Here is a 26,648-nt window from a genome sequence, read left to right on the forward strand (position 1 = left end):
GGATACCAGAAACAGTATTTCTGTAATAATGTGGTTTGCTGCTTGGACTAATTAGTCTTTATAAGAAATAGGTTGCCAGTGTTTCAAAAGTATTTTAAATCCCAAATATTTTTAAAGTGAAAACAACCCCCCATGCCTCAAATATTTGTCAGGAAATTATATTCCCTGTCATTGTGGGCTGAAAAGCTTTATTGTAAAATGTGAAAACTTCAAGCAAAAGAACAGTTTCCTGAAAACAAGTCAGGCATATTAGGCATGCCCCCCTGCTTTTTTTTTTTTTTTTTTTTTTTTTTAATTTTCTTGTGAACTGCATTTTTTTCCTCATCCATTACAGTTATGCTCGAGGGCACTTAGATATTTTGGAAGTACAAAGTAGACTTCATAGAGGTAGAATGCTAAGAAGTATTACTGGCATTTAATTCTATAAATACAGTATGGTATTTAACTATAAATGTAGTATAACTGCTGTTGTTTGGTTTTCAAAATTTTGTATTCTAAGCAAAAAAATGTTTGTAGAATTCTACTAGCTTTTGTTTAGTAACTTGTTACTAGTATCTATCTCCTTTTCACCTGCTGGGAGTATGTATTTTGGATGTTTCTTTTGCTCAGTCAAGCCTGCAAAGGGAGTTTTCTCTTTATTCACAGTATGGAGCATTTTTGTCAAAATTACATTTGATAGAAACTCTAAAAGTGTCTTATAAAAGCATACATCTCTTCTCTAAACTGTATTTTGAAGCAAGCAAATGATGCTCCCTTTTCAGGAAAACTACAGTTTTAATACAAAATATTCTTGACCTGGAGCTATTGAGGCCACCTTAGGAAGTCTGATGGTGGGTGCAGCGAGATGGTGTGGGAGACAGTGATGAGCAATCTTTTCATGTTTGTGCTGATGTAATGTTCCAGTGGTGTCAGGGGCACTGCAATATGGGCAGATTTTATTTTTTTATTAATAGGGCGAACTTCCTAAAATCTTGAATAGTCACATCTCTTCAGGGCAACTATTAGTGTTTAGTCTGAATTGTGATTAATGATTATATGCAAATTATAATTTGGTAGATCACCTCAGGAGCAAGCAGGAGTTTACTGGATTATTCCAGATATTGAGGGAACACTTCTCCGAGACTAACCACCTGCAGAGCAGCAGAGATCTTCTCTCATATGACACTGTCGCAGCATTCAGCTCTCCCATCTTGCTCACAGATGTATGGTCTTAATCTGTCACATTCAATTTGAGTGACACATGCACTAATGGCTCATCACAGTCTGTAATTGAGCTGTTTTCTGATCATTGAACGAAAGATGTTTTATACTTTTCATATCTGAGGGTGGAATCTTTTCTTCACTAAGCTTAGTGGCATAAGTCCCAGTAAGAGGAACCAGGATTTTGTTCCTCATGTCTGCATTCTCGTGCTTGTCTGCTGCTGAAATCCACTGATTAGTCTCACTGAAGGAAAGTCTTTATTTGTCTGCTGTGTCGTGAGCATTCTTACTCATAATTAGTTCCATCTGTAAGGAGTAGCCTTTCATGTTAAGTATGTGTTTTATGAGGAATATTACTGTTTTGAAAATGAAGAGTCTGGTTAATATAATGCATAACATGAGCACATACTACACTCATGCATAACATGAGCATAACATGAGCTAAACATTGTGAAGACCGCTGTTACCTATATCTACAAGACAATCCTAGGCATTTTACCAAAATGTTGATGATACTCAGTTTGGTAAAATATTTGAAAAGTTTTTTAATTAGCCACATGGTAGTAATTTATCTGTGGATAGTATATTACCTTGCCGTGAATAGTTTTGTGTATTAGGCACACAGCTGATTAGAGGTTAATAATTCAAAGCAAAAGGTTAATAATTCTAAGTACCTTAATCAGTTTAGCATGTTGGAAAACCAGGACTCAGTGTTTTTATTTCTGGAATCACTATAAAATTTATCCAAAACATATTGATAATTACAAATGTAATGATCATTATTTGTTGTTTTCTACAAATGGCTGTGATTTCTTTGTGCAAAAAAAGCTTTGACCTGCATTAACACAAACTAATGTTTAGAAACCAGCTATAAGTGCTTAAAGAAGGCTCCCAGTTTAATTCAAAGCAAATACTCTTTTGCAACTGCTTGTATGTTGGCCGTTTAGTCCCATGTATTTGAGGTACAGCCATGGTGAAGGCTGGATTTTAAGGAGATGTTGGTTTCGTATGATCCACTTGGTGGTGGATGCCACTTAGTAAGAGGCACTGCTCAGATTCTCTGAGTTCCCAAAAGCGTTTTTCCATTTGATTGTCTGTGGTCTGAGTAGGTGGCAGCGTGGACATGTGAGTAATTTGTTGTGCTGGAAACTTGGAGTGGAGGCTGGCATACTGGGGGAGAAACCACTACAGATCCTTGATTATACTTAAGGTTTAGTTTAAATTTCTGTTTTCAAGAATTGGTAATTCTTATATCTGTGAAAAGTCATTAGTTCAGCATTTTTACAAGTAGTTTGAATCTGCATCCTTTCATTGGTCAGCTGTAGCTGAGAAGATTATTTCCTTTTCCACGTTGGTATTAACAAATATGGTACAAATAGAAGTTTTGTCTCTTATGGTTTGCTTTCTAAAATTGATCCTTTTTTATGTTACATCTAAGTCTGTCTCTCTCTGGTTTTGTTATATAATCTCTTTAAGTACCAAAAAAGGGGAAAAACTAAATTATTTAGACATGCCCAATACTTTTTTTTTTTTATAGTAGGAATTAGTTAATTAGAACAGAAAAGCTTGAAAGAAGTCTGCCTCCAAATTCCAACTTTCAGCTCCTACCCCGAAATAAATCAACAAACTCCCTGAAGTCATACTTAAAGACCATAGTAATAAATGTCTTGGAAACAATTCCACATAATTCTGTGAATATTTGGAAAAAAATATAATATTGTGAAAGTATTGGAAAATATTATAATAATGCTGTGAATATTTGGAAAAATATCTTCCCATTCTTTATTTGTGCTTCTTGCTCTACATTTCCATGCCCTCTTTGTGACAAAGCTTACTGAAGTACCATAGAAGAGCTGCTGTTACTTTATTTTTTCAGGTAGCCCAAGAGCATTGATTGAAGATGTGAAACTTATGCTCAGAGTTTGGAGATTATTAATTTCAGTATTTAGCACTTTTTCAGAGTACTTAATACTTCCAGTGTTTACTATTCTTGCTGTAAAGCTTTCCAAATAATGCTACCTAAATACGGAGCAAAATACATAGTAAGGAATAGATATGATTTATGCATGAATTATGAGAAGAGACCAAGAGTTAACATGGTATGTTTTATAAATGTACTAATACATAATAAGGAAACAGAAAAATTCTATGTAGATAGCATAAATAATCCTTTTAACTGTATATCAGTGCCAGTTTTGATTTTGGATCTATTGAGATCTATTACAGAGGAGTGAGTTTAGAAGTTTGTTTTAAATACTGTAATAATATTACAGTTTTTATCAATCTTATGATGAATTGACACACTTGAAGGTCTACAAAAAGGATTGGTTTCATTCAAGTTTTCTGTTCAAGGCAACAAAAAAATTGTGATAAAGTTCTTGTTGAAACTCTTACACCAAGTCAGAATTTGCTAATTTAAGGAAATGATAAAAGTTGTTGGTGGGTTTTCTAGCTTTTTTTTTCCCCCAGATCTGACCTTAAATTTGAGTCAAATAAATTTACTTTATCCCAAGAAAAAAATCTTCATGCATCCCTTTGTTACTGATGGCTGACAGAATTCTCTTCTGTGGTCAAAAGGACCAGTGTTAAAGTAACCCAGTGCTCAAGTTGTAGTAAAATCTCTTGATGACCTGAAAAGTTTCACAAAATAGCTGGTAATTTTATTTTCTTTGGAGAAAACAGAGTTTAGTACAAAGGTTAGTACACAGTATCGCACATTTTGTGTATTGTTTCCAAAAGGGCAGACATATTTGCTCTGAAACTGATCCTATGTTTTCCTTGACTGATCTGTAATGCTTTTCTTTTGTGTGGAAGAAGCCTGGTTTAGCTGAATGAATGATGTGGAGGGGGAGGAATGTGACATTGGGATGTGTGGATGAGAGCCTGCTTAGAGATGAAGTGTTGGGTTGAGTGGAGAGTTGTGCTTTAAATACAAACTAACAAAAAAGAAAATCAATAAAAGACAAAAAAAAAAGAAGAGAGGGAGACATGCTTTTGCGTATGGGGAGCACAGAGAGAAAGAAGTACTCATGGGCTTTGAGGGAAAACCATTCATGGCAAACTTCAGATGACAGTAACCTAGAAGAAAAATATTATCATTTGCCATACGGATTACACCGACAAAGTATAAACCAATTATGTGCTTACTCTTTCTGGATTTCAAGTGCTACCTTTTACATATGGTTCAGATCCTGTGCAATAGAAAGCTTTTGATTTGCAGAAGAAAGGTGATATACATCTGAACAAGTTGTGTTTGGGTGGCAGTGAATCACTTACTTGGAACATGTTGTAAAGGTTCAGATTTAGGGATTTTTTTCTATTTTCAACAGCCAGTTGGATATTTTACTGGCAACCTTTTTCATATAAATTTTTACATAATGGAACAGTTTGATTGCTGCTGTTAAGCAGTGTATTTTAGTTTTCTGATCTATTGTGGATGCTAAAACCTGATGTTCTGGTCTGATGCGCACAACAGATAATATACAAATCCAGTCTAGCAGAGAGAATCACAAACTACCTAGATGTTCTCTTGCAGAAATTAAGATTCTGTTGAATGGGGAAGGTCTCAGGCCTGAGGGGATGTACAGTGGCAGGAGGGCAGCTGAGCAAATGTTCTGGGCAGTGTTCTGCCCTTCCTGAACCCTGTTTATGCAAATAAAGCAGAACTAACATGTAAGGGGTGTCTTTGTGGAGGAAAAACTTTAGAGTTTGTGAAGTGGTAATCACCTAGTCTTAGAGATGCTAGACATCATAAGAGAAGATGAGATATATCCGAGTAATAAACACAGTCTTGTAGCTGGTGTCTTCATCAGAACCCACTCATTGCTATCTTTGCATTTCCAGTATTGTTTTGAAAGTTTTGTGGTATTGCTCCTGTAGTTGGAACATTCACGTTTTAAGGCACCCAAATGTTTTGCTTGTCCTGTTTAGTATCTTTATTGATGATCTGGATGAGGGGATCACGTGCATCCTCAGTAAGTCTGCAGATGACAGTAAGTTGGGCTGGAGGGTAGGAAGGGTCTGCAGAGGGAGCTGAACAGGCTGGATTGTGGAGTCAAGGCCAACAATGAATTTCAAAAAGGCCAAATGCTGAGTCCTGCACTTCAGTCACAAGAACCACTTGCAGTACCATAGGAAGAGTGGATAGAACACTGTCTAGTAGAAAAGGACCTGTGTGTGCAGGTTGACAGGGCCTGAACAAGAGCCAGCTGTACCCAGGTGGTCAAAAGGCCGATGGAATCCTGGCCTGTATCAGTAATAGCGTGGCCAGCAGGACCAGGGCAGTGATGGCCCCCTGTAATCAGCACTGGTGAAGCATCACCTTTAATTTTGTGCTCAGTTTTGAGCCTCTCACTTCAAGAAGGACACTTGAGGGGCTGTAGGGTGTCCAGAGAAGAGCAACAGAGCTGGTGAAGGGTCTAGAGAGCAAGTCCTATGACGAACAGCTGAGAGAGCTGGGGTTGTTTAGCCTGGAGAAGAGGAAGTTCAGGAGGGACCTTATTGCTCTCTACAACTGCCTGAAAGGAGGGTGTAGCCAGGTGGGGCTCTCTTCTGCCAGGCAATCAGCTACAGGACAAGAGAAAATGGCCTCAGGCTGTGCCAGGGGAGGTTTAAGGAAAAACTACTTCACTGAAAGGGTGGCCAGGCATTGAAACAGGCTGCCCTGGGAAGTGGAAGAGTCACCATTCTTGGAAGTGTTCAAGACATGACTGAACACGGCACTTAGTGCTGTGGTTTATTTGACATGGTGGTGATCACTGAAAGGTTGGACTTGATGATCTTGGAGGTCCTTTCCACCTTAAAGATTCTATGACTTCATGAAGCTGTGGCTTTTTTACTATGAAAATGGACAGAATTTACAGTGTTCTAGTAAGCATGAACAGTAGAAATATTTATAATGAGTTTTTTGGGGTCTGTGGGGTTTTTAGAGCTTAGGTTTAAATGCTTTAACCTATAAAAAGCCAGAGGAATACCAGCTTTAAAATGGGAGAAGGGGAAAAAAAGCACAACAAGCTTACAATGAGAGGTAGTTTTTGGTTTTTGTCTTTGCATCCTTGTACTCTGAATTAGTCTGCCTTTATTACATTGTCAGGTAAATTAAAAGCAATCACACCATTCCTTCATTTTCTTTTAGGAGTTTTCATTAGTTCCCCAATATTTTGTGCCAAACTATCTTTCTAGTTGGTAATTCTGTCTTCATTACATTATTTGTTCTGTTTATACAAGCCAAAGGAAAGTAGGAAAAATTAATTGAAATGTCTTTTCAAGAAGACACACTTTAAAAATCTACTTACAGCCTTTCAGGGCTTTTTTCCTTTATTTTCTTGTTTGGGTTGGATTTTTTATGTAATGGAGGGATTGGAAACCTGGAGATTCATTTTTAGTAATGAACAATTATTAGCCCTATTATACCTTTTTTTTGGGTTTTGTATGTTGTTCCCACTGATTGTTTTTCAACCTTTCATATAGATGTGAAAGATACTTTAAGAAGTTAGGACAGCAAAATGTTTTTAAAAATATTTCATCTATTTTAAAATGGAATACTACTGTTTTCTGGTCATAGATATAAAAACTCATTTTCCCAGATGTCCTGAATAAATATGGCTGTGCATATAAAGGCTTTCCTGGCTAGAACTTAAGTATTTTCATTTTCTGAACAGGTGTCTAAATGCATGTACCTACTGTAAAACTAAGCATGCCAGAGGAGATCTAGCAAGTTATCCGATTGAAGAACTGGTGGACAGAGCCAAACAGTCTTTTCAAGGTAAGGAGTTTTATCCCTACAATAAAAGTCAGCCACTGAAGCGTATCTGGGCTTACCTTCACACATAATGATTGGGATAGAATGTGACTGATGTTATTAATAGTTGTAACTGTGTCTTGTGATGCCTTTGTGGTAGAAAGCCATGCTTTTGTTATGGTGTGTGCCACTATTTACAAAATGTAGTCTTTAAGGAGTATTTTATTTCGATTTTAGGATTTTTCAAATGAAGTTCTGTGCATGCATCTTTTTGAGATGTTGTGGAAATGGTAAAATTTGGTCATTTTACTCTATCTCTTGTTTCTTAAAGAGGGTGACAGAAACCGTTCATTCAACTATGAAGTAAATTTCATGAGCCTCCCAAGGATTCTTAAAACCCTGCTTGGGGATACATTTCTTTTGCTGAATTTACTGGAGAAGTTCTGGGATGTTTCTGAGAGCCATACAAAGCTTATCAGCTTTTACGTTCAATAGGATATTTGTAACATCAACAAACAGGATTCATATTAAGTTTTTCCTGCAGTACACTCTCTGTGCCAGTATCTGCCCAAATGTCTTGCATGTCTAGTAGTTATAATAGCTTTATTTTATCTTAGTATTTGTTCTTTATATCTAAATTTTACCTGTGTTTCAAAAATAGAGATTTCCAAATTATGCCAGTATTCATTGTGAAGGCACAGATGGTTTTTGTTGGGTTTGTGTGCCATTTGGAAGTATTAAAACGTACATTTAAAATACTCAGGTAATTCTGGCATAGCAGCTCCTTCCATCTTTGTATGAAATAGTAAAGTAGAGCAATAAATGCAACATTTGATGTCATGTCCTCTGTGGATATACAGACAATACATCCATTAGGTTTCACTTATGGCTGTGAATGTCACAACCATTCTAGTAAGAAGTAAGTCTCCAATGGTTAAAAGTGGTTTTCAAGTCTATCCTTATTTAGGGATCCATAATGAACCTTATTTAGGCCAGTGATGAACTTTTGTCTATTTCTGTCAGTAGTATGCAAGGAAGCGTCCTTTTCCTAATCAAAGCCCATATTCACAAATTCTAAATTCTCCATTATCCACACAGCAAGTTCTTGCTTAAGGTTGCAAATGCCCTTTTCTTTTGCTTTTCTAAAAGCCAAGTACCCCTCTTCTGTGAAGCTCATCCATGATTGCCACTAAGTTTTCCCTATTGCTTAGGTTTGTAGAATTAATGCTCACATTGCTGTGAGTTGGATTGTCTGACAGGAATCCTGTTGTGTCAGATTTCTTGGTTTAGTAGGATACGTTTCTAAAACCTGTATATATATCAGGAAGTGATCAGTAGATGAAATAAAGGATGCATAAATACACTTATTATTTTGGTGGAGAAACAGTTCAGGAAAGATTTCAGAAATCTAGAAGTTTTCAGTAGTATAACATGGACAATTTTGAAATTGGCAAGTGGTTACTGAGCAGGAGAGAAGCTGCCATTTTTAAGTAGCATAGGAAGTGTTACTCAGATAGCATTATATAGCTGTTCAAAAGTTCTAAAGAAACTTTGGACTATTCTTCAAGGAAATGTGACAAAGATAAGATGGGTAATAAGTCAGGATTATGACCTTGCTTAAGTTAACTATCTAAATTTTATTTAGATTTATGGTATGTGTGGAAAGAAAAAACCCAGACTTGTCTGTCCAGTTATAGTTGTACTTACGTATCATCAATTCCACATTATATTAGCATAATTATGTATTTACTTGGCACAACAAGAAAGAAAACCCGAGTTTTGTTTGTCTTTGCAGACAGTAAATGTGAAATTTTGGAAAGTATTTTGAACTTGAGTACTGTACATTTGGATTGAAAAAATCAGTAATTCAATTCATCTGTTGTACTGTGGCCTTTATTATAAATATTGACTCTTTCAAAATAATTTGATTTCTAATGGAAAAAAGTTGCCCCTAAGCTATTGTTGTGAAATTTCTTGAAGAAATGCTATGACGTTTCTCACAGCAGACATCTCCAGGGCGTTCTATTCTTGTTTGGCCTTATACTACCACCTCTTTTAAAGGACATAACGAAAGAAGCAAGTATTTAGTCAGTTGTAAAATGGCTTTGCCTCCAGCTTTCACATACTTAGAAATGGATGAAATAGTCAGTTAGTTTGCAGTGCATGGAGAATTTATTATTGCCAGCCTCTTGCAGCTGTGGGATGCAGAAGCTTCATCAATCCAGTGGAAGACTTTAGCAATTCAAAGCCGTTTTTCAATTTCTTGCTGAGTTATTGAGCCACAATCTCTTCAACAATCACTTCTGTTTTCACAGAAGATGTATTGTTGTAGCTGTAGTTAAAAATACAGAGAGGTACAAATGTGCCTTGAAAAGTTTTTCCATGTCGAAAACTGATTAAAAAGAGATGGCTGAAATCACCATGACTGAACAAATATCAGCCTATTTCTTGTACTTTTTCAACTTCTGAAATAAGTTGCTTTTCTTCTTGTATATTATTTTAATATTATGAATTCATTGTAATTCAATGTGCACAAAAACTATTGTAGATTTCTATTAAATGCTGCATACTTTCATAATGCATTGGACTGTGTTAGGGTGTACCAAAATTGAGGGGTTTTTACATGCTTTGCATAGGTTTATGTTTCCTCTCTGACCGCCATAATAGTTTTGAAGTTACAAGTCACATGAACTTTAATATTTCACAAAATTGCATTAACAAAATAATCTCAAGTTGAAAGTAGTTTGTTAAGTTTCATCATTTTTTAACTTTAGTGGTTCTTTCATAAACTTCAACTGTTAGTAAGTAGCTGTTTAATTTTTTTACATGGGCAGCCTTGTTAAATTAAAATATATAGCAGACTTCTGTAAGAAAGCTAGTAAAAGAAAAAGTATTGTGAAATATAGTAAAGTGGTCTTTGAGTGGAGAACAAATGTCTACTGTAAGGTTGTTTATGCACAGTTCTTCTACAGCTGATTGTACTGCACTTTCTTTGTATCATCAATTTATTAGCAAGTTTTGTTTCAAAATGTGCTGTGTCATGTTCCAAGCTGTATTTTAGGGGATTGTATTTAGAGTTATGAGAGGGCTCTTTCTTTCCTGCCGAAAGCAACTTTATGTATAGCAATGTGGTTTTGATTAGTATATGAAGTGGAAGGCTGGGGGAGTGTGGCTAGCACAGGTCTTTCCCATGAGAATTCCTTTTGTGTTTTATAAATAAAGATAAAGTTTGGATGTTACTAAAAACAGTGTCCCAAGACTTGGACGGTGCAGGCCTGGCCAATCAGGCCTAGGGGGAGGCTTCTGACTGACCAATCTGGGTGACCTTTGAAAACTCTATATATATGATGAAATCAAAACAATAAAGGTCTTTCCTTCTTGCCACTGAGAACTGGATTCTTCTCTCTGCTAGCGGCTTAACAGCGACATCGGAGCTGCCACTGGTGAGCAGTGTTCCAATGAGACACAAAAGTTAAACAAGCCTGAGCTTTGAATGTTGCGTGGAGTGGTGTCCTGGGATGGCTTTGGTTAAACTGCAGGACTTGAAATTGATGTTTTTCCTTAAGTGGGACTTTCATTATCATGAAAAACCCTACATATTGTGAGAGACTTTCTGGGCAAAGATAATATTTTATATTGCAAGCAATTATGGCTCATTCAGCAAAATAAGTTAAAAATATAATAAATATTTTCATGGAATTAGCTGTTATTTCATTCTAGTTTAGAATGAAAGTCTTCTCCATGTACCACTACAAAACTATACTTCTTCAGCATTGCATGCCTTTTGCAGATGGCAGGGAATATACTGCTATTAAAATAAACACTGTGTAATTAACTACTATATTAGCTTATTTGATGGTAACAATCAGGGTGCTCAAATGAAAGTCACATCTTGTTGGGAAACACTCTTCCTCAAACTATGCAGAACAATTGTTTCAGGATGGATAATTGTAGTAGCAAGATACAATTTATTCTTATTCTGTTATTTGCATGATGGTTCACTGGCATGCATGATGAATTCTGAATAGTACTTCTGTTAGGAAATCTTGGACGTGTAGCGTTACAAAGCAGGGGAATACCAAAACTAGGATTCTGAGTTTTGAGTTTTGTTAGTTGTCTTTAGCAATTATCCCTAAATTGATAGATTTTGGGGTGTTGAGAGTTTAAAGGAGATCAACGTTAAATATTTTTCTCTCTACAAGTTTGCTGTAAACAGGTGTTTATTTATGATGATAAGGATTGGTTTTATAAATGTGATTGGTTTCCAAAGCTTTTGAGGTGACTGTGAGCTTTGCTGAGGATCTTTGGTTTTAGCTTGATGAGGTACTGTCAAGACATTCTGCTTTATTCCTTGTAGCTGTTTTGCCCCTGCTCAACTACCTGTAAGTGCTCTGTATCATTTCAGGGCATCTGACAGTCATGAAAGGGCAAATGCTAAGTATGAGCAATGTTTAGTTTCCCTTGACCTGCAGAAGCAGTTCCAGATTAGGACGCTTAGGCTATGCTCTTGGCAGTGACTTTGGTCTCTGAACGCAGCGACAGGGAATGGGTGTCCAGTTATCCAGATGGAACCTGGGCTGTGTACTCAGGGTCCTTCCAGAGATGAAACTAACACTGTAGAGAGAGCACTTGCATCTGCAGATTTGACCTAGAGAGAAGGAGGAGGAGAATGGTGACTTTTTCTAGAACAAATCTTTTCTGTCAGTCTTTTTATTGACTTTTAGGGAACACAGACTTTATCCTAATATTGTTCCTGAAAAATAATTTTAAATTGCATTTCATGGGGCTTGGGCTGCTCTATTTGAGACACTTTGATAAACAGCCTCTCTTTTCTGTGCTTTTTGGGTATGGCTGTAGAGCTATGGGGTTTTTTTCATTGCTATTCTTAAGTATATTAAAATTCTTTCATCTTTTGTGTCTTTCAATGGTTTCAAGTTTCTTCCTGCTGACTTTGCTAATGCACAGATATTTAGGCCAAGATAAATATTTTGTTACCAGCCTGTCGTTTTGTAGTTGTATGGGATAACATAATGAATTAATTTTTATTGTCTGCATGTATTTCTTAATTTTTATTTTGAAAAAAAGTTATAATTACAATCCATCAGTAGCGAGTAAAAGCAGCATCTCCAAGTATGTGAGAACTGCTGTGTAACATATTTATACACACATAAATAACATCTTATAGCAAAGAGATATTTTAAAGGACAAAAGTATCTTTTCAGTAGTATATTGCAAAATTTGAGATATTTTCGAGCATATGTTGAGTGAGCAAATTAGATCAGTGAACTTTCTTCTTGGCTCTCATGGGTATTCCCTGTCTTCTTCGTGGTACACTTTTTATTCAGTCATGTTGACCACTATGTTACTGTTACTTTTGTTGTCTTCTGCATGTCTTGTTGCATAAAAGGTTCCTTTGCATGGTTTTAAATTTTACTTCAGAAATGAAGTGGCAATTACATTAAAATATTGGTGTCTAACTTTTTTCCTCATTGCTCTCTCCAGCTTTCTGAGAAGGAGAGTGGGAGAGGACAGTGCTGAGCCCTTTTCTGTGGCGTCCAGTGTCAGGATACATGGGAATGGTTCAAAGCTGCATCCCTCAGGGGAGGTTTGGACTTCACATAAGGAAATATTTCTTTACTGAGAGGGCATTCATAGCCTCTGGAACAGGCTTCCTACAGTGGTGGTCAATGCCCTGAGCTGGTCAATGTTAAAGAGGCATTTGAACAACATCCTTATTAACATGCTTTAAATGAATTCCTCCATTCATTTTATTATGACATTTAAGTAGTGTGAAAATGTATCTGTGTGGGTTCTATGCTAATCCTTTATTTTATTAAAAATTGTTGCATTTAAAAATATAATTTTCTCTGCATTTTTTTCCTTTGTTTTGCATGTTTTTACTTGGTCTTTTGTAGTTAGCATTGAAGTTTCCTTCTGAGATGGCCAGATGTGAACTGACTTTGAGCCAAAAGCCATGTAGCCATTCATGTGCATTTATAGTGTGTTGTGTGTGCAGTCAGTCCACTGCTGTCAGAATGCTTCAAACCTATTGCCCATGCTGGCTGATAGACTCATGCAGAATAAATTCGGTGTTTTCAAGATCTGTTGCCAAAGGCTGATCACTGCAGTGCACTTGCAGTATGTTTGATGTTGTCATCAAAATATTAAACATACTGATCATCTCTGTGCCCTCTGGCCACAAAGGATTCTGGGATTCACAACATGCCAGTGTTTTTCACAAAAATGCTAAGAATCAGCAGAAGGCTCAGATTTAGTTTAATATGTTGTTAATATTTTCATTAAGGGTGTAGAACATGGCATCTTCTAATTTTATAGATGCCAAGAACTTTCAGTGATACAATCTTGCTTCCATTTCCTTATAACTCTGTCAAACTTTAATTAATACTTCTAGTTACGATTATCAAATTATTTGGAAGAATTACATTTGGGAAAGCATGTTATTCCTGAAAAACTTTTCTTATTAAAAAGTTGTAGAGGCCTTCATGCCTTAGTGTGGCAAATACTTCGCCCCAGTTCACCTTTTTTTTGTTAAATTAGATTTTTGTTCTTGTTTCAAATGAGTTTTTGGAGACTCACTTGATTTTGCCGGTTAGATTATGTGGGCATGCTCCCTACGTCAGCTTGATTTTATGCATTGTGTTTTTTTTCCTTGCTGCCAGGTCTGCTGTGGTACTAGGCATCAGAAATGAGGAAGGGAAACCTCTTTCTTTTTTACTCCATGTGTTAATGCCTTCTTCTGCTGTTTATAGAGGTTTTAGTCCTGCCGAACAGCCTTGTAGAACAATCATGCCATAAGACCTAATTTGGCAAAAAAACGTGTCTGTGCCTCAGTTAGGACACAAATGAATCACAGTAGCTTTTCAAGTGTGCAGCATAACATGCAGAACTGTAACTGGGCCATTCACTTTCAAGGAAAACCCCTTTGTCACTCTTTGCCATTTGCCAGCAGGGATTCTACTGTGGGAGTACTGTGTATCTGTTAAAAAAAAAAAAATGGCCCAGAGGAGCATGTAATGTGGCAATGTAAACAACTGAAGTAGAATAATACATTATTGTATTCAGGATAATAAATGGTTGGTCACTAGTTTTGCTACCATGGCTTTGTCTCAGGTCTTGTATGGGATGACAGAGGAAAATTTGTTGTGCAGGGAAGACTGGAAGGAAGATAATGTGGTAACAAGGAGTGGTCATTCATTAATGAGGAGCTGTCACCCTAGAATTTGCAAGAAATCATGTTTCCATAAAGATTTTCATCAGGAGTCAAAGTCTCTATGTGCTGGCTTGTGTTTCTGAAAGTAATATTTTCTCCTCTCTGGGGATTATTATAAGCTTGAATAGCTTTAAATAGATTCCTGAGATGCTTTGAAATGTTCATATCATGGTTGTCTGTTCAAAACATAAAGCCTATTAATGCTGTAACATGAAATAAAATGCTTTTTTTTTTAAATCTGGACAATTGCTGTTTTAGGATGTTGTTTTTTCTCTAAGTGTTGCCAGAGGTAGATGGGCATTGTCCAGAAGATAATTTGCAAGTTAAATTGACTCTGTTGCCAAAATGTCTGATAGCATGACCAGATAACCTTTTTGTCTCCATCAAACCTACTCTAGTAATACTCCTTTTTATAAAGTCTTTTTGACTGTGCATGGGTTGTTGTAGCTTACAGTGTTGGAAATAAGATTATAAATTGAATACATGAATGCTTATTTTGCATGCCTGACTAAAAATCCTTCAGACAATAACACTCCACTAATCTCTTAGCTTTGGCAGTTTCAAGAACCAGAGAAGTCTGTCTAACAAAGGTTGTATTTTTTTCTTCTGCAGAAAGAAAACCCCAATTTTTGGTAACATTTTCTCAATATAATTCAGTCTTCTCATTCCTTTTTATTTTCCTACTCAAGTATTTGCATTTGTGCTGTTTAAATCCTTGAATGAAAGCCAGCCTGTTTAATTGTGTATTGTTATGAAAAAATGTGCATTTTTATTTTTGTTTGAAATAAAAGTTTAATAGAAAAGAGCCAAAGCAGAGATGTATACAATTAAAATTGCTACTCGATCTTCAGCATTAGGCTATAGTTTCAGCTGTACTTTCAGCAACCATTGCAAGTAAAAGGAGCAATTCTTGGCCATCGGTTTCCCCCTTTCCTCCCCCATCCATCTTCCCCCTGGTCCCCGGTTTTTTTTTTTCCCTTTTTCATCCTTTCTTCAGGCCACCTGCTTTTTGGCTGGGAGAGTGGTCTTTGCATGAATCAGACTTGGGTAAAACTGAATGTGTTTTTAGAAACTTCACAGGGTGACATTAGTAACTGATACAAGCTGAATCTTCCCAGATGCTGACATTATAGAAGTACCTCAGTTCCACAGTGTCATAATGGAGCTAGGCCTTTGGAGCAAGGGACTGGAGCGACGTCTGGGAAGCTAGATGTGGTGATCTGCCCAAGCTTCTCTCTCTCATCACTGAGCTGCTGTTTCCTAGGCTAGTTTAATTGGCTTGTGGGGTGAGAAATGGTCCTACAAAACTTCATGTGATACTGGACACATTGGGGTGTCTTCCCTACTCTTCCAAGGGCAGGAGATGCCTGTTCCAGCTTAATGGAGGAAGGGGAGCAGAGATGGTTGTAACACACTCCAGTCTTCATACTCTTTAACAGAATGTCTGGTTCATTTGTGGCTTCTTCAGAAGAGCTCATCAATCTGATGTTTGCTTGAAATTAGGTTTTTTTCTTTTTTTTTTTTTTTTTATTTGTTTATATTATACAAGAGTAGTGTATGTTATATTCTTTCCATGCTTATTTAGTGGAACAGCAGCAGAGAAAAGCTAGATAGCATTGTTAGCTTGTTAATTTTATTTATAAATTTACTTTTGCTAAGTATGTATTATTTGAAATGGAGTGTAAACCACAAGGTTCAGTAATGCCACAGCCCGTAGTTAACTTTTTACCAAGCAGATTAAGTTGGCTTTGTGTGTATTTATTCCTGAATGTATAAAGAGTTGAATTAGAGCATGGTGTATCTTTTTAATAAATCTGATGGGGGGAGCAGAATTTCATCTTTCATTTTGTTTGAAAATTCAAGTTTGGTTTTCTGTGGCTTCTTAACCATGTATGTATTAGAATTTTTTCACTCCTTGTAAATATTTGTTCAGCTATAGGAACTTGTATTTCTTTGATAATGCATATTTTACTCATGTATTTACTGCTGGTTTTGTAAAACCTGGACTAGAAATACTGCCAAAGTATTTTAAGAGTATTCTCATGGTCAGCTTTGCATGTTATGCTGCAGTCACCTGCTTGAAGCTTTCCATAGCTTCTGTGAAAATACCATGAGCAACTTCTGCTGTTGAACAGACATGGTGACCAGAATCCAAATCATTAACTTAACAAATCTGATGCACTGTGTTGCACCAGGCACCTACCAAGTTTAGATCATCTTTAAAGTGTCCAAATGTAATTTATCAGAATGCAGAAATTACTCCTTTTATCATCTGGTAAGTATTCTCCTGGATATCTTGGCCTTATGTAGGAACAAGTGTTTGCTGCTCTGTGCCACTGAAACATTGTACTCACAAGACTACTCAAGATGGTATCTTCTGCTAACTTCTCTTTCTTTGCTGTGGGGATGTGAAGGAGAGATTTTTTGGAGAGTAGGAATTGTGACAGAACAAGGATCTCTCAGCATAAAATTTGCCTACCACCTTTTTGAGTTTTTTTTAATGGGCTAAACAAGTCATGTCATGCATGCCCTACTACCCCTTCTACTGCAAGGTGACCAGTGTTCTGACTACTTCTTAAAATGAACAGCAATGATGGATATCTTAACCCATACCAAGTTCCCCAAGGCATTAAGAGAACGTAGCAAAGGCCAGGTTCTGAACAAAGTACAGTGGGATTCTTAATCTCATACTATGGTTAAAGCCAAGAAACCCCCTGGCATGGGACATAGTGGAAGTTTGAGCCTTTGGAAGAAATAGGCCAGAGGTATGGAAGAAGAATCCATTTTCTTTAAGAAATAACCAATCTTACATCGAGTATTGTAATTTTCTGAATATTCAGCAAACCATTTATGCTGCCTGTATTTATACTTTCCACTAAGCATCTTGTGGGTGAAGACTCTAGCTAAACTGACTAGTGGTCTTAGTCATGGCTATTCTTAAGCTGTACTTCAGCAAGTAACTAATTTCCCCCAGTTTATCTGAAGTGTGCATTATGCTTTTAGTATTGCTTGCTATCACCTTTGGTAATGAGGGCTCGCCTTCCATGTGGAGATTGGGTTTTGTGGTGTTGGTGATCCTCTTGGCATGTTGTGCAATTCCACTGTGACTCAAGGCTATGCCATCTCCACATCTGTGCTAACATAAGAGTGGAACTTTTAAGATTAATAAGAAACTAAGAGCTGTTTTGATCTGAGGTAACTTTCTTCCAAAGACCTTTAAAAGTGTTATGTGATTAAATGATAAAGGTGCAGTTTATGGAAGCAAGAAACTTCAACATCAAGCAACTCAACTCACAGCATATCTCAAGTGTAAAGAAGTGTAAGTTATAAAAAGAAATTGTCTAATCTTTGATGCTCTGTTCAGTGAAATCATAGTGAGGGTAAAACTCTGGGTGGTGATGAGCCCAGTTGTGACAGGGAGAGAATGTTGAGAGAACACTAAATGTATCTTATAAAAAACAAATTTGCAGGCTTGGTCCCAGAGATTATATAGACCTCTCTAATGGTTAACTGTTGTCCCTTCTTTTTTTTAGCCATCCCTTGAAACCTCCTACTATGTTAAGACAAAAGTCAGTATGTGTTAAAATATTTTGATGCGAGCTTTAGCCATAATGCTGCAGTGATTATGATTGTTCATGAAATAACAGGACAGGACTAGGCAGAAGAAAACAGTACTTGCATGCTGCCCTGGCATTGTTCACGGCATTTAATACAAAGTCAGACTGGTTGATCATCACTTCTTCTAAACAAAATACATTCTCCAGCAATAGCAGCCTTCTGAAGGAAGAATGGTATATCGTATGGATGCATTAGGGGCTTTTTTCCATTAGAAAAGACATGGCTGCAATTTTTCTTCTCTTAAAATACTCTCACATGTGCAAGTGTCAGATGTTCAAAAATTTGATGTTGTTATTACATGCTACAGAAGTGACAAATTAGGTGCAGTTTGCACTGGTACATTTTAGGGAGCTCTGTGGCCTCTCTAGTCTAAATCCAGAGAAAATAGATCTTAAAACACACTTCTTAAGAGTTTTGTTCAATTTGGTAAGCTGAGATATTAGGGAGATGGCTTTTATGCACAGTTTGGTTGTATGTGGAAATAGATTTGGAGCAATCATGATGACACAATTTCTTTTTTCTGCTGTATTGCCCCATGAGAATAAAAGCTATGATGTGTACAGATATGTGGGACACCAGGTGTGCACACTAGGGTGTCTTGATAGCTTAAATACATGCCTTTTTAAATGCTGTGTACACCGTATGAAAGTACTGAAATCTGAAATTCAAATATTGCACGTAAGCTAGGTGTAAGAGCTGCCAGTGAGAACACTCCAGAACCTCTAGGAAGGCACCCATGAGGACAAGTTGTTTCTGCTTTAATTTAGGATAACTGTATTTGTGACCCGTTCATGGTTTGTTTTCATATGTGGGCCAAATGCCCTCAAGAAAAAAAGGGAAAAATAATGCTCTTGTTCCTAGTTTATTTGTAAACCAGGTCAGATACCCTTGATTAGCTCTCAGCTGGAGCATAATTTAAATCCTGACAGCTTGAACCTAAACAGCAGGCTTTTTTCCGATCAGCTGAAAGATAGGGGGAGAAAAATAAAAGCTATTTCCAGTTCACAAGCAGTACAACAGTGCCGAGTAAATCTGCAACTGTTAATGAATAGCTATTTCAAATATTTACAGGAGGCAAGAGGAAAGAAGATTGGCATCCAAGGCAGCTGTGCCCAGGGAGAGCTATTAAAAATAAATGTGATAAATGATGTTCAAGTGCTCGTAGAGCTGTCAAATATCAGAGGTACTCAAACTGGAAAGTGTTTATGGCCATGCTGCTAGGCATTCTGAATAGGGATAATTTTTTTCCAAAATTTTTCACAAAACTGACTTTTAGCAGATCAAAAGGGGAGAGAGTATCTAAAGTAAAATATTCAGGAACCTTGAACTTTTTGCTACATTAAAAACACAAGTGCTTACTTGCTTTGTAGGTGAGAAATAAAATTTTTTATACATTTAATTATTTCCACACAGAACTAATTTCTTTAGTCTTGATTCATAATAAAAAAAAGTGATGAGAGTTTATGCTTGTTACAAAATCCTTTTTTTATTTTTATGACTCTTTCAGTCTTCTGTATTAGTGGATAATAATGATGAAGGTCCATGCACTGATTTTGAACACAACTTGAAAAATTGTATATACATAGTAAACTATGAACTTCATCGGCTTTTGCACACAGAGACTTTTTTTCAGATAGTCTGAAAAGTATTTTTATATCAATTTTTAGTTCTGAGTTTAATGTGTGTCAGTTGACTGTAAACTTTGTAGCAGAGACTTTTTTTTTTTACTTCACTGTTTAAGTAGTTTATCAGAAGCTGTCAGGCTGGTGACAAAAACTTGATTCCTTATATGCTGGAGATACACCAAATGCAAAGGACATGAAAAGCATGTCATTACTTACAGGATACTCTACAAACCACGTTTTCCATGTATGGATATTGCTTTCTTTCTTCTTGTAATTTATTTTTCCTTTTGCAAAAGTGAATTATAAAAAGTGATTGTAAAATACTAATCCAGCTTGTCCTAGAAACAAGGGGAGGGGTTAGCAAATGTGGAGTACATGTAACTAATGAATTTGTACTGAATCAGTGCAGCAGGCCCATGTGTTACGGTGACATGGATTGCTGACTTGCATGTGCAGAAACTCCTGTCCTTTAGCACTGAAATTCACTGTGAAATGGATATTGGCTCACCTGTCTGGACCTGTTGTGGAGGACAGGCTAAATGGTGTCAGTTTTATTCTGGTGTCTTGAGCTTTGAAAGCATTTCTTAGATTGTCTGCAGTTGTCACAATGAAGAGGAAGAATGATTTTGAAAGCATCTCATTCCTTATACTGAACACATTTTCACTGTTATAAAAATAGCTTAATGGTTTCCTCAGAAAGTAAGTTTTAGCAAAATATTCCAGACCTAATTCATATCAAATTGTGGTGAGCAGAGCAGTGATGATGGAAAAAATGAGACCTCCCCAAGCCTGAAAATTTGCCTCTTTTTTCAGGTTTTATCTTTCCATGTAACAGCAGATGTTGACCTTTTAATATACCACTGCATAATAGCTGAGTGTCCTGAAACAATTGAAGGAGACAGCAAGCTCTGGATTGGTTTCCTTCATATGGGTATTGATTTGAAAGTTAACATAGTGTTAGATACTGAAATGATTGTAGCTGTCATGGCCCAGCTTCCTTTCAGTCATCTCTAGTTAAGCATGCCTGTTGCCTGATATCCTAAATGGATTTCTTTCTAGTTAAACTACTTTTATTTTTTCAGGATTATAATGCTATGCTGCATGGGGTGCAATACCTGAGTCACTTTTGAACAGTAAATCTTAAGTGAAATTTTGTGGTTCTACCATGTAAACTAGACCTCAGAAATCTGTGAGACCTTTTTTGTGTATTTTAAAGGTGAAATCTAAGTTGTCTTTATCACCTTTGAAAAGTCTGTGTGGTTTGAGTAAGCAGTTCTCATCTACTTAAATAATACTGCCCCACTAGGAGCAAGAAGTGGCATTTAGTTTGGATTTCCCTCCTCTGGGAATAGAACATGGTGTTCTCCCTTAACTAGATATTTTGAAGGTTTGCTTTGCAATTAGCAAACTGTTTAACCTGCTGTATGTGATAAAACCTCAAAAATTTCCAAATTACTTAGGGAAAGGAACAGGTAATTGTTAAGGAAATAAAGCTGTTTGGAGGGTTTAATAGACATGTGTATCAAAATAAAATTTGTTGCATATAGATAAAACATATATGATTTTTAATCTGTATTAATACTCTGCAGAGCAGAAAAATCCACTTTCTCCAGCTGCCTTTTTTTTTCCAATTCCTTTTTGGCTGCACATTAGGAATCCTACTCATTACAGAGTAGGCATTTTCATTGGGTTTGGATAAACAGTAAGCTGACATAATTTTTGAACAACAGCTGAACATTAGTAGTAGCACTTCCAAAAAAACTTAATTTTTAACCTGCAGTCTTACTGAAAGAAAGCTACAAATACTAGTAGCACTCAACAGAGATCTATCTAATGCAAGTAGTCAGTAATACTCTTCAAATAGTAAAGCTTACCTGTATGTATTTAAACTAAAATTTGTGTGGGCTGCACTATTCCAACAAGCTAATATTATATTAGTATGTGATTATCCTTCAGCTGTGCTGAGTACTGTTATTGAAACACAGATGACATGAAAAGAATTTTGGGTAGAACACATTTTATCATAGCAAAGCTCAGTAAGTAGAGCTTCTGGTTGGCGAACATGAAAGAGGAAGTGTTAAGAGTTCAAGGAAGTCAGTTTCATTACCAGTAGAGAATACATTCTTTCTCAGAAACTGTGGTTTTTAAAGGCCTTGTGGTTAATCTATGAAGGTATATTTCATATTTGCTGCAAATACATGTACTTGCAGACTTCAGTACTTCAGACTTCAAACTTCAATAATTACTAACAATAAATACATTTTCTTCTAAACATTGTAAATGTGTTACAGGTGCATTCAAACACTGGAAGGGTGAAACAGTCTTTCCTTCCTCATTTAGGAATGAAGCTACTTTCCAGCTACTGCAAATAGAGTAGGTTGTTTTGTCTTCCATACAAGAAGCTTCTTATCCTTCTTGGGTGTAGAAAGGAGAGAGATTCAAATGATATGTCTGGACAAAATTTACTCACAACATGATGGGAGTGATTTCTTTGGGTGTGTCTGCTGCAGCTCCCCACCACCATACTCCCTACTGAAGGCAGCAAACCTCATTTAGGATAGTGTGTCACAGCTGCTATGGGCAGATCCAGCTAAGCTGACTTCAGTAAAACTACCCAGAGCACTTCTGTAAAAGTAACTACTGTCATCCTGCACCAGATTTTCTGCTGTGAAAAATACTATTGTTTTTACCATTCCCCAGGACTGTTTCTTTCTTCTTCTTTGTGAATATGCTAGTAGCTGCATCTGCTCGTATTTTTCCCAGGCTGCAATAGTGAGACAGAATAGTAGTGTTGCAGAAAACCCTTAGTATCCTGAGCGGAAGCAGAGAGGTAATAAAACTAGTATTAGTTTATCTGTTGCTTTTCTTTCCAAAATCTGGGGAGTGGTAGCTGGATGGCGTTCAAGATGCAGAGAGGTGAAACTTCAGCTACTCAGCTTACCCTGTTAGGTGGAAAGTTTTTTGCAAACATAGGGATAGAAATTTTCTTTGAGGTTTAATCAACCAGCCACCATGAGAGTTTGAAAAAGGAGGAGTAAGCAAGTGGATTTTTTGTAATGCTTTCTTAGAACATGATATAAAGCTTTTTTCTGAAGAAGAAATAAAACATTAAATATTAAGTACTGTGTTCGGTTCTTTAAGTATTCCAAGCAGCAAAGGTGTCATAAAACAAGTAACATTTTTAAATTTCTAGTCTCCTGTGGCAAAATACCTCTTCACAGCAAATAATATAATGAAAGTTCTGTAAGGATATTAAAGTCCTTTTCTTTCTTGGTTATTATAAACTGCAATATCTTTCACTGTAACTTACTTTTTAAAGTACCTAAGTAGGTATTATAATGTTAAGATGTGGATAATTTTAAAGGTTACAGGAATTTTATTTAGATATAGTTGAGTTAGAGCTGTGAAGATTTTATTTTCTTTCCCAGCCCCCTCCCCACCACAACTCTTGCTTTATAAAGCTTTGTGCTCGATTCTTACATGTATTTTAATGCATTTAAAAAAAATATTTAATTATTTTAATTTGCATATTGGGCTTGCATAGTCTCCTTAAGTTAATTGTTTCATTTCTCCAGCTGTTCCTAAATAGCCATTGTGCTGATCAAGCACTTACTTCAGTATGTCCTTGATAAAATTAATGAAAGCATCTGTAGAAGCAGCAACAGCAGCTGCAGTGCCTTAAGGAAGCCAACTTCTGCTTAACATTCTGATAAAATAAATAGTTTTGTACTTGTGCTGGAAGCTAATGCTGGCTGGCTTATTTACAGCATAAAAAAAGTTGCACCTGCCACAGCTAGACGAAGCACTGAGGCTTGCTGATTACATGTTCTTGTTAGTGTCATTGTTATTGGTAAAATGGGAGTGATGTCATCCTTATCAAACCCTACTGGCACCCTACAGAGTGGCAAATAATTTACCCACTGCTGTTTATCAGCATGGGCCTTGTTTTAGAAGTGACAAAAGTGCCGAATTTTCACAGTTGAATGCCGTACAACCACAGAGGTGTATGAAAATGAAATGGATTGATACTTGTAATCAGTGTGCATAGTGATGGTTAAGGTGTAATGAAATATAAGTGCACATTTAGGGTAATTATATGTCTACCAGGTGGGGCCCCAGGGCTTTGCCTGTATGGAAACCACTTGAGGTGGCAGATATGCAGGAAGAAGTACTGCAGCACCATCTGCTTTTTTCTCGTTTCCTCATTAATTCTTCTATCCCCCAAGCCTGGACTGCACAGACTTGGAACAGCCCTTGGTCTGTTCAGCATCACGTCTCCTTCTCGTTGGGTATGGCCCCAAACACCGGAGTGGATGTGATGCAAAACAGCAGCTCTTGTGAGTAGAATGTATTAATACATCCTTCTGGAGCTTGCTGGGACATATGTTGCAGTCTTCTTTAACCTTCTCTCAAAATGGCTTGTGGGAAAATGTGCTCTTGTTATATTTTAAGGCAGTATCTAATACTTGAAGGCTTTGTGCATGTATGGGTTGTCTGTGCTGCTATGTATATGTCTAAAATGGGTGATGAAAAATACTAAGAATTCTTCCAGACAGGCGTCTGTATTTTCTGTTCACTGGAGTGGAAATCTGTAAGCCTTACACTACTCGCATTTCTCCTAAGTAAGTAATGGGAATAAATGGTTGATAGCTGAAAAAACTACAAGTGTCTTTTGCTCCTTGAAATCACTGCGCAAACTAAAAAATGAGAACTGGCTTTCATTGGTGGTAATTACTATAGGAAATGGGGATGTATATTTTCAGTTTTAAAAGGGAATAGGAACTTGGTGCCTCCAAAGACACTGTTCACACAAGAACACCAAATATTCTAAATGTGGTAGATATGCCACACGTGCAGTTCGGTTTCAGTCTCGTGTAGAGAAGGTTTAACGTATCTCAGATGTCATGTGTTCGTCTGCACTCAGTAACTGATCTGGGCATGTGCATTTACCTGCCTGAGAGTGTGCAGTGTTTTCAAGGCAGTTACTGGACTGAGGACCATAGTCAAGACTGTATTATTGTGAAATGTTTTGTACTTGATATCGCTTTTCTGTTTTAAAGCATCTTTTATACGACTTTGACATTTTGATTAATCTCACATTTCCCTCACTGAATATAGGTCATTATATAATTTTTGCACTGTTTGTTCCCTAATTTAAAAAAAAAAAACATTTCTGAATCCGACTTTTAAAAAATTTTAATAGTGCGCCCTAGAGTCAGGCTCATACTTGATGTAACTGCAGGGAAGTCAGTGGAGTAATTCCTTGGATGAGTTTCACCCAGCTTTTGGTGAAGCATCCAGTTTCTAGCTGGAGCCTGACCTGATACAGTATTTAGAAAAATAAGAAAAGTATCTGCCTAGGTATAAAAAGAATTCTATATGTCTGAGGTAGCTATTTATCTTAAGTAACCAAACAAATCCAGATTTTGGAAGTTAATTCTGATTTACGTAAGCTAATGCTGGTTGACAAGGTAAATGCAAAAAAAAATCACATCTTACACCGATGATTACTTTAGTGAGAGAAACTGTGGAAATTTTAAATATAGATATGTGCACAACTAGAATGATTATCTATGCTGCACATACAGGAAACATAAAAGTTTAATCACGTGAACTTCGAATGAGAAAAGTATTTATGGATGGCAAAGACATTCAAATTTATCAGCTTGACAAGAGCCAGTCAGTTCTGAAGATTATTAAGCCCTTCATGTCACTTCTGGGAACCCCTGCAGAATGAAAGCATGAGTAATCCATTTTTTAGAAATAATTTGGTGGCAGTCCTTTATCAGAGGAATGCATCAACATCTCATGGCCTGGTGGATAAATTGCCTCTGTAGCCTGTGACCTGAGAGGCTGTACAACTCTTAGATGTGCTGCTCTTAGTATACTTAAATTGTTCTTTTGATTGGAATACTGGAGTATTGTGTTTTTCCCGTTGATCTTACTAAGGTGGAACATTGTGTAACACTCAAGGGAAACAAGGAAGGTTCAGGATTTTTTTTGTCCTGTTACCACATACATTATTTTTCCTCTCTCTTCAGGGCATGAGGTCCAAGATGATTCTTTTGATCTTCTCCTTCTATAACAGCAACTGCAAGACAGGCACCATGTTTATATGAATTAATATTTTAAAATAGCCTTTGGAGTTGATGATACTTTAATGTACAGGTGTTTACCACATATGCTTGCAAAGACTCTGGAGTCCATTTACCCACTTACCTTATCTGCATTGTTATGCTGTTGACGATCGTAACTTCAGGGACTGAAAACAATGTTGGCATTTTAACTGTCCCTGTGAGTTACCCTTAGAATTTAATTTTAATTCCTGATGTGGACTTGGTGTTCAGTTACCTTTTCCTCCTTCTTTCTGCCTATTTCATACCTGGTGAGAAAGGCCTAAGTGCACTCTGTTTGGGAACTTAAACCAAGAAGTAGTTTGATTTGGGGGTTGGGGATGGGATTTTATTTTTTAATCAGCATTTGAAATGTAAAAGGTTTTGATTTGGGTTGTTTTGGGTTTTGAGTGTTTGTTTTGGGGTTTTTTTAGAAAGCTTTGCTGGTGAAGTGCTTACTTCTAGGCAAGAAATATGTAAGTGTTTCTGCCCTAAATTATGGGCAGTTCAGTTTTGGACAGAGAGGGGGAAAAATAGCCTGCTGTTTTTTTCGGACAAGACCTTAGTTTGCAGGATTTTAGTATATGTATTGTTTATCTTTCAAATGCAGTTTCTGCCTCAATCTCCTCTGTCGTACTTGCCTAGATAGATGCATCTCTCTCTTGAGAAAAAGAGCTTATTTTGTCCTTGCAGGCATAAGCCTCTGGTATTGTTTCTGTTGGCCTTGGTTTGTGATATGAGGTGGCAACTGTCAGTAGCAACGGCATTTCCAAGTTAAATGGAAGCAGCAGCTCTTAAACTCCAGGGATCTCTTTTCTCCTTCTGCATTTTCCAAAGTATACATGATATGTGTTAAAAGATCAAGATGAATCCTTTAATTCTATAACAGCTGATGAAAGAGCCAACAAAAATAAGCAAACAAACAAACTGAAACAAAGCATAGCTTCAAAACATAGTTGATTCTGGCAAACTTCTATTTTGGACTATAGTGGCTTTCACTCATATTCTTTGTGTTCTTAGGACAAAAATAGCTGTTATATTGAAAACTTTCAGCATTAGAAATTTAACTTCTCTACAGCAGGAGAAAGGAGATTTATTCTTGCCTAGAATCTGTAGGGTCA

General features: G+C 36.7%; 1 protein-coding gene across 3 annotated transcripts in view; it reads left to right on the forward strand.

The window, feature by feature from the left end:
- The window catches only part of CDKAL1 (CDKAL1 threonylcarbamoyladenosine tRNA methylthiotransferase), a 395,226-nt gene that overhangs the window by 167,587 nt on the left and 200,991 nt on the right, over positions 1 to 26,648 (forward strand). For all 3 annotated transcript variants that reach the window (XM_085051690.1, XM_085051691.1, XM_085051692.1), the window contains exon 9: positions 6,861 to 6,964. In XM_085051690.1, coding sequence (XP_084907816.1) covers positions 6,861 to 6,964 — 104 coding nt within the window. The remainder of the gene's footprint in view (positions 1 to 6,860; positions 6,965 to 26,648) is intronic.

This window comes from Lichenostomus cassidix, chromosome 2 (genome assembly GCF_008360975.1).
Source record: "Lichenostomus cassidix isolate B80296 chromosome 2, HeHo_3.0, whole genome shotgun sequence".
Classification (NCBI taxonomy): Eukaryota; Metazoa; Chordata; class Aves; order Passeriformes; family Meliphagidae; genus Lichenostomus; species Lichenostomus cassidix.